At 36.4% G+C, this 9653-nt stretch overlaps 1 protein-coding gene across 1 annotated transcript; it reads right to left on the bottom strand.

Moving 5' to 3' along the window:
- Positions 1–1528: 1528 nt before the first annotated feature.
- On the bottom strand, positions 1529–9653 carry LOC122089691 (xyloglucan endotransglucosylase/hydrolase protein 24-like). Its single transcript, XM_042659391.1, has 4 exons — positions 9637–9653; positions 2424–2646; positions 2025–2221; positions 1529–1919 (listed from the first exon to the last, which is right to left on the bottom strand). The coding sequence occupies exons 2-4, from the start codon at positions 2637–2639 to the stop codon at positions 1529–1531; spliced, it is 804 nt and encodes a 267-aa protein (XP_042515325.1). The 5' UTR covers positions 2640–2646; positions 9637–9653.

The following is a 9653-nucleotide window of genomic DNA, read 5'->3' on the forward strand; positions in this document are numbered from 1 at the left end:
CAATTTGAAAAATGGTGTTGGAGCTTTATAGCTCATGAATTCATTTTGAATTGAACCCAATTTGTAATTAATGTTTTTAGCAATGTCTGCAAGAAACGTTTTTAGAAACGGCCGTTATCAAACAAAAATGTATACAAAAAATTATCTGAGAAACAAGTTTATCAAACACACAAAATCTGTTTTTGTTACCGGAAACATGGGAAATTATCTGTCATTTCTAGACACAAAATTAGAAGAAACATTATCAAAGGGTGCCTACTGTTAATGTTTAAAGGGCCACCCAAGAAAAAAAAAATTTTAAAGGAAAACCCAGAAAAGGGATGAAAAAATATTTTATTTCCATTACTAAATATTTCCAAGTCCATAAGCTGGAACAATTTTTACTTGTGTAAATGACTTGACACAGATTATAGTTTTCTCAGCAAGAATTGTACAGTTTTCTAGGGGCTCAAAACAATAAATTTATTCTACCTTACCTTCAAGGTGCTATTTGAGCATTCCTGATTTTATTAGGATACAAATCATTTCAAAAAGGAGTTTAAATTTTCTGATTCATATTCCTTTTGCCCCACGTGTCTCCTATAGTTTATCTGCGTTGCCTCTAAGCACTTCTTCCTTCACTCTAATGAGGCTTGGGATGAGACACGAAGAAAGGGAGAGTATGGGAGTCATTATTAAGAACAATTTTGGATAGTTTGGATTGTATGACAACGTTTCTATATCAAATTAGTATTTCTGAAAGAGAATATAAAAGATTGGGTTTACAAGTGTAATTTCTTACTTTCGATAACTTAGCAGTAGTAAATGCCATTGCTGGTTGCATAAATTGTCTTCCTGGATTATAGTTGAAGACCTTTTTTGTTTAGCTTCTTGTTTTCTGTTGTTGTTGTTTTATATATTCCTCACTCTTCTAATAGAGAAGTCCCTTTGCTAATTCAGGTGTTTTGTGAGTTCGGTGGATTACCACAGTTTCTTGTACATTTTGCATGTCCTTGCTACTAAATAAATTTTTCTGTAAAAAAATTAAATTAAAAATTAAAAAAATTACGAGAGGCTAATCCCATAATGGATTTTCTAGCAAATATGACAGTTAAGAAGGAAGTTTCTACAACAAATTTGGGGTGGCCAACCGAGGTCCTTCAGTTTTTGTTTGATGATGTGATGGGTAGGTTACGATTTAGATTCTATTAGCGGTTGGTTTTTATAGAGCCTAGTTCCTTTTTCTGCTGATGGCAATGCCGTAGGTGGTGGAGGGTTCTAGGTTTTGTGATTGTCTCTGTATATTCTCTTTGATTTCGGTTCCCTGTACAATTTTTTTTTCATCTTTTAATATACATGAGCTTTTAGTGAAAAAAAAAAAATAGTGTGGAATAAAAAAAAATATTGCGTTTTATTAGAGTCAATACCAATAAAAATAAGGTACACCATCCTTAGTTCCTCCCAAAGAAAGACAAAATTAACCAAGGCAACAAATCAATTTAAAAGAATTAAAGAATGATCATGGAATATCAACATTGGAAAGAATGAATTAAGTTCTCAAATGTGAATTGAGACGTCTACACTCTCGTGGGATATGACCAATAGGGTAGCGTTTACGATCGTCGCAGTAGTTGTAGATCATGTAATTCGTCTGAGCCCATCTGAGATACCTCCAACCTCTTGGTCCGACCTGTTGGGATTGCCATGGCGTTTTTGAACCACAAGGAGGAACCCCACTAGTAGACGCCACACAAGGGTTTCTATAGAAAGCATTGAATGGCGCTTTGGTCCAATCAGTCTTAACAAGGCCTCCTCTTGTTGCCCAGCCCTCAGCATCCCAGAGAGTGGAATAGAGCCTCATGGGTTGATTATGAGGGTATGGAATTCCTTCAGATAGTCTATTCTTGAATTCTCTAATTGGAATGTTGTCCACCACCAATCTACCAAAATAATAATAATAATAATAATTCAGGTAATTAAATAAGATTAATTATGATTGAGTTTGAGAAAAGAATTTGAAAATTAATGTCTCTTCAATTCCTTACATGATATTAAGGGGATTCCAGAGGATGGAATAAGTGTGGAAGTCCTTGGTTGGGTCGAACCACAGTTTGAACTCCTGCTCTCTTAATCCTATGCCTTGGCAAAATATATTGGTATGGAGAGTATATGGGTCTCCACTCAAGTTGCCTAAGAACTCAAAATCAATCTCATCATGATTAATGTCTCCCTGAGACTTTAGCTGCAACAAAGTGAAAATGAATTAGAGAACTGTGATCAATGAGTGGAAATTAGCTAGCTACCAACCTAGGTTTCATTCCGTATGAGCTCGTTGGGACTAGTCAGGTCATAGGCTTGGATACCCGTCATTAGTAAAAAAACCTAGGTTTTGTCCATTCATTCATTCATTCATTTGATTCATGGTGTATGAATTAAGAACTTACATAGAAAGTGGTTACGGTGCCGGCGGAGTTTCCAGGGACGAGTTTGATCTGCATATCAAACCTTCCATATAGGTATTCATTCTTAGATTGAAACCCAGAGCCAGAGGACTTGTCAAGGGAGAGCTCTATCATCTCCCCATTGTTGAGCATTTTTCCATTGCCATTGCCCCATGCGATTTCGAAATCTTGATTAAAATTAACAGCAGAAGCAGCCATTAAAGAGCTTGCTAATACTAGACCAAGCAACATTATCATTGTAACTCCAAAAGAAGTACAGAGAAAATGCATGCTTGTATCTAGAATGTGGTGGACCAAGGGGAAGAATGACAAGCCAAGGAAGACAAGACTTGTGATTAGGGAATAGGAGGTTGAGAGTTTATATAGAATTTGATGGTTAGAAGAGGAGAAATGAGTTGTGAAAAAAAGAGGAGAAATGAGTTGTGATTGAGGTAATAGGAGGTTGGGAACTTGTTACTATGTTTAAAATTAGGTCAATTATCATGTGTAAGCAGCAACGGCTGGCTGCATAGAGTTAACTGAGATTTAAAAAGGATGAAATATATAGATTTTCAATTTTATGGCTTTAATGATAGGTTGGTTATAGAATTACACCGAGTGGAGACCTCTAACTGTCGAATGGAACGCGGCTCCTAACTTTCTTTACTTTTTTTAATTTTTTTTGGGTTGGGGTTTCAACTATAACCTTTTTCTTCGTTCACTAGGGTTACTGGATTATTTCCCAAGCTGTACAAATTAGCCAACTCTAGCTGGAAATCCAAAAGATAAAGATAAAAGGTTCCATCCTTCAAGTGGTGGTTAAGTCCTCCAGAAAATTCTTCTGACACCCATACCATAACCGAATTATTGGTGATCAAGGAATGAAAGAGGAATTTCTATTTCTGATTTTATCCATCCCATTATTCCCACCCATCACATAGGTCCATTATCCACCCATTATTTTGGGGTGAAGGGTTAGACCCAAATCTAGGAACATTATTACTCTTCCCTCTTAATGTTGTCAATACTTTTGAGGTCTTCAATACATTTCTTTTATTTTTCGACATCAATCCTATGACAATGATGGATATTCATGAAAAAAAAAATAATACCTCTTTTTCCTTGGATATCACCCATGAATTTTAATGTTTTTTATGTGTAAAAGATGATTCGACTCTCTAGTTACTTATTTGTTTATTAATTATTTGCACTCTCTTATTATTATTTTGGTAAGATTTTTTGAGGATGATATCTTGCAGTTTGACCGTCGGATTTGATGATCCAGATATCATCAAAAATATTGTTGCGAATAATATTTGATGCAAGCCTTGAATTGCATCTTATTATTTATTTTAGTTTATGATTCATTTTGTTTGGTATAAAATTTATAATTAATTATTCATTATAATTGGATTTAGTTCTAGGATTTCATTATTTTCTGGTGTTTATTTGGCTAACGGGTCAATCCAAGCCCATAAGTAATTTATTTAATTAATGTAGGCCTATCCGGTTTTATTATTGCTTTTAATCTCAACCGTTGGAATTTAATTAAGTTTTCTTTGTTTTTTATTTTCTTGTATATATGTAATTAAAGAACAATGTAAGGGGAGTTGGATTATTGAATTAGATTTGGAGTTTTTCCTTTTATGGAAGCCTTGAAGAACTTCTCCCTTTCAAAGCTTTGCAGAGCTTGAAGAAAAGTTTAGAAAAGCTTGTATCGTGTCGATTGATCATACTCTACACTCTATCGTTCCTTGAAGAGTATGGTAGTTGGCTCTAGATTTCTGAGCTTACATCACTATCCAATAATATAGGTATCAAATGTAAATTATGTGGGTACTTAGGTTAAAATGCCCTTTAAATTTGAGAATTGTAAATTGAATTTTCACACCGAAATGATGAAAAATTTTGCATATATGAACCTTTGGGAAGATTTGGTCATATTGGCCATTTCTTCAAGGGATGAATTGTTTATTTTATAGCATACGCATTCCAAGGTTACTATCAGTCTTACCTACAAGGGTTCTTTTAGAGTGGCAAAATTCCAGAGAACAACTTTACTTCTCTAAATGTTTCGCACCCACAATGGTCCATACCTCCCTTTCCAAGGTGATGAAGGAGAGATAGGGAAAAATGAATAACTAAAGAATAGGGAGGGATTAACTGTTTAGCGATGGGATGAGATTTATGAATGGAGAGGATGGAGGTATTCTTTTGCATAGAGACTATTTGAAGTGGGTGATAGTTCAGGAGAGTGAAGCAAATTCAATTTCTTCGCAAAAGAGAGAATACAAGCTTTTCCGTCATCTGTAAATCATCATTATCAAGAGGGACAAAATTAAATTTCTACAAGAATAAGAAAGAGGAAGGGACAAATGTTGACTCACTAGGTTATGTTCAAGGGGTCTGGTTCAAGGGGCTGGGTCAAGTGAATTGGGTCAAAGGCTAAGGACATATGTTAAGTCTAGAGGGTTGGGTTTAAGGGGCTAGGTCAAGTGGACTGGGTTCAATGAGGGCTGCGAAGGTGAAATGAATTCAAGGGGGTGGTTCCATGTATACTTTGGTTAGGGGAAATATGGGTAGGGTTGGGCAGTTTCAAAACACGGGAAGAGGTATTTGGGATTATGGGAGAGGAGGAGAGGATCTGCAAAAAGGAGGTTTGCAGGAAGAGAGCGGGATGGGTCTAGGCACTGGTTCAGGCTGAGATGGGGGTGGTTTTGGTGTAGAAATCTAATCATATCCCACTAATAATGATAAATTTTGGTCGAGAAAAAGTTTGTACACTCTCTCTCAAGATAAATTTAATTTTAGGAAAAACCCAGCTACCCCAACCTAACTTATTGTCCTACGGGGTTCGATTTAGCATGACGAAAACCAAAATCGATTATTAGCCAATGGCGCAGAAGCAGCACAAGAAGTAATGCCAATCCCCCTACCAAAAAAAATACATTTGTTTCGCATTTTTCGTGATTTTTCGATCCAAGAATAAGCCTGATTCCTATGTCATTGGATATTTGAAGGAAAAATTATTCCATCAATAAATGGCACACAAAAATCAGACACCTGGCAACGCCTCCTTAAAGTCCTAAAACCTGCCGAAACTAGGGTTTTAGGCCAAACCAACCAACCAACCTAAGCCTCATAATCCTAGTCGGCTCAGTCTAAATTTTAAACTTAGAACATATGTCCAAAACCGTCTCACTTTTGGTTATTCACCTTGAATATATGTGATATTTTGAATTCCTATCCTACAGATTTACCAGAATACCATTGACCTTAACCCTATAAATAGGATGAAAATCATTCATAAAATTCACTAATTCAGATCTGATCATATCTCAACATCTCAATCTCCCAGTATCCCAAAGCCAATTCATAGTTCCAACGCCTTGCTTCCTAAATCCTAAAGCCAGTCTCTGTTTTGAAGACCTAATTCTGAAATCCAGAAGCCAATACCGGTTCTAAAAACCCTACTTCCAAAATCTTGAATCTGGTACCGATTCCAAACTTGTCACATAGTTTTGCTGAAGTATAAAAGTTTATTTCCTTTAAAAAGCCATTGTCATCACAAAAAGTTCGTATTCGGAGCAAAGGGGCCTTCCCTTTTTTAGCCATCATAAAATACCTAACTCAGGTAATCCACCAATCTCAATAAGCATAATGTAGAACTCATTTAAGGATGTGAATTTGTAACCAAAACTGTTTACCGAAATCGAACGATCCATTTACACCGAAACCGCAAAACCGTTTAGTAAATGGTGCGGTTATGGTTTCAAGTTTCAGGCCGATTAGCTAAACGGGTTGTGTAGGTTTTAACTGTGAAACCTGTTGGTTTCAAACCAAATTGAAACCATTTAAACCGAACGGTTTAAACCGTTTAAACCGATCCAATTAATCCGTATAACAATTAAATAAAACAGGGGCAGTAATCTGTATAAAATTAAATTAAGTGCCTATCCTACTTTGGTATGATTTATTGTAATTCAGTTCAAGTTTAGGCTTTAAATCATGAACTTGTAATCCATATATGTTGCTATGTTATTATGTTATCACAAATGGGGTGTTTTGGCTGAACCACATGTCATTTTAATATTTTATGCAGTATTAGGCTAGATTCGGATGTTGTATGATATTAGTTCTATATGTTTGAGAATGACCATACAAAGAAATAGCACTATATTATCAAATTAAAACATACCATCGTCAATATAGAATCTCTTATTTGTGGTTGATAATTATTTTTAGATAAGCTTATGATCTTCAGTTTAGAAATGGTTGTAAGTTATAACAAATCGATTGTGAACTGTGTTACAAACTGTATGGAAAAAATTGAAATCGAAACCGTTTAAAACCATGAAATCGACACCATTTAGAAACTGTGGAAATCGAAACCATTTACTAAACGATCACGGTTTCAGAAAGTGGAACCGTTTAGTAAATGGTGCGGTTATGGTTTTAGTCAAATAAATGTGAATCGAATCGATCCACACCATTTAAACGGAAACCGAACCGATTAACACCCTTAAACTCATGTATGCCATGTGTTAGATTAGGGTAGTTTAAATACATGTATCTTAAGATTTTTATATGAAGCATGTTATGTAATCATTCAATCATAATCACACATGCTGGTTTAACACTATTAAATATGGGAAAGATAAGATTTTATGGACGGGGTGAATGCCTAACACGTTCCCACCCCCATAACCGAACACAAACATGTTTCTTCTAAAATATACTATACCTATGAATTCAAAAATCAAGCTCAATCCCTTAACCAGATGGGCTCTCCAATAGGGTTTTAGGCCCTCAATCCTACGTGGTGACTCCAAAGAATCATGTTTCCCCATCCCCCTCCATTATCAGGAAAAATGTGACATCAGTACCAACAGTGGTGAGAGATAATACGAGAAGGGAAGAGGGAAGATATATGATACCCCTCGAGAAGGAGGCAGAGAACACTCAACCCAGAGAGAAGTGGGGCACCCCATTTGTATGTGATTATCATAGTACTAATTTGGGTCATGCTAACCTAGCAGGGGAACTTTGACCAACCGTGAACGAATTTGTACTCAAGAGTCCTGCCTCCTTCATTTTAGCATGAAACATGGACACATTCATGCCCAAGTCGGTAAACTGCCACTGCAGTTTTGGCACCTGCCGGGATGAGGAACTGGGCTGCATTATACTTGGAAGGGTTGCTCGTGACTGAGCGACGATTTGCATCATAGATTTCTGCTTCTAGCCTACCGAATTTACCTCTTGACCTTGGTACTTGTCTATCCTTTGGTCTTCTAGTTCTTGTTGGTTTTGAGAAATGCCTTGATGCTATAATTCCCTGAATACTTTGTTCTCAATGCACCATCCAGTTTCCATTAGGGGCCGCAAAGGTTTGTATATAGTGACTATACAAAACATCATAATAAAGCTTGGACACGTTTTTAATTATCATCTCATCTTATTTCGCCTCGCTTGACTAATCCCGGGATTATGGCTACCTTGTCATAGACCTTCTTGAGGAACTTTGTAAACCCCTCTCCTGGAGCTTGTCAAAGGGTTTCAAATTCTCGCCAAGTCACATCTACTCATATGTTGTAAGAGTACTGCTTTGTAAGAATGCCTTCATGATCATTGCCCAAGTTTGAGTTTGGGTGTGGTCCAATTGTGTCAACCATCAGAGTGCTGATTATGATAGGGTGAACATAAATTCTTGTTGCATTTGGTCATTAGAGTCTCTATGAACTTGCAATTTTGATGAAAACCTTCAGGTGTGTACCTTAGCATCACAAGTATCGTTGAACTTATTGGCTTATCATTCGAACTTTTTGGGATTCTAACTACGGAAAAAAAACTGATCTTATTAGAATCTATAGATTAACATTTGAGATCCTAGACACTTCGCAAAGCACTTTCTAGCTTCTTAACTTTCTCTCTCATCTTCTTTTTCTCTTTCTATAAGTGAAAATACCTTTTTCTTTCCGCTTATTTCCTCTCACCTGTCTGCTTTGCAGGGGTGAATTGTCTCCAAACATGTCTAGCGACTATGGGGGGATGGAGAAAGCATGATTTTTGGAGTCGCCATCTAGGATTCAGGGCCTAGAACCCTATTGTGGAGCCCAATTTTGATCGAGGGATCGAGCTCGAGTAGGGAATTAGATTCTTGTGAAAGGAAAGAACCTCCAAATTTGACTTCATATTTTGGTCTGTTTCAGAGATAGGGGTCCGTGTCAGGTTACGAGTGTTGGAAGGTGTTAGGCACCCACCTCGCTCGGAATTTCCGATCTTTCTACCAGAGGCTTCGATTTCGAATATTCTCCCCCAAGAAATTTAACAGCCTAAGCTAGCATGGAAGTCTTATTACATGAAATAACGCAATCACATATACATACACTTCCATGAAATAATTGTAGGAAATTATTGAAATATCACATGAAATATAGATCTATATTAAAACCATATGAAATAATAAAATTTACATAAAATAATAGAAAGTGCAATTACCTTATCTACATACAGGTACAATGCCCCATGACATGACAATTATGATCGTTATTTCATGTGAGGAACACATATGATAATGCATAAAATGATGAAACATATTACATTTAATGTGCAAATGCTAAAATTAATACATGAAATGATAACAATGAATCATTATTTTATGCATTAAACACATAAAATAATACATGTGGAGATGAGGTATGTATTATACATGCAAATGAAATTACGATATAATATTTACATGATAATGACCGATGAAAACGGTGAAATTTTTGATAATTTTTCTCGACTCAGGGGTAACGATTTTATTTTCTTCTCTCTTTCTTGGAGAAATTAAAAACTTCTGACACTTCGGTAAAAAAGTTGACAGGGTTTCTATGCTAGGATGTAAATATGGGTTCTGATTTTTGAGAATTTGAGCAGGGCTTCCACACTATATTCTTAAGGTAGGAATTGAATGTGGAAATTCGGGTAGGGCGTCTGCACTGTATTCCTAGAGTCGGAATCAACTGTGGCAATTTCAACAGGGCTTCCGCACCGTATTCTTAGGGTTGGAATCAGCGAAATTTGGGCCGAGCTTCTGCGTCTGTGAAAATTTGGGTAGGACTTCCGCATTGTATTCCTAGGGTTGGAATCAACAAAATTTGGGCCGAGCTTCTGCGTCGTATTCCTAGGGTTGGACTCAGCTGTGGAAATTCAGGTAGGACTCCCATGCCATAATAAAAATATTGA

Source organism: Macadamia integrifolia, chromosome 9 (assembly GCF_013358625.1).
Source record: "Macadamia integrifolia cultivar HAES 741 chromosome 9, SCU_Mint_v3, whole genome shotgun sequence".
Taxonomy (NCBI): domain Eukaryota; kingdom Viridiplantae; phylum Streptophyta; class Magnoliopsida; order Proteales; family Proteaceae; genus Macadamia; species Macadamia integrifolia.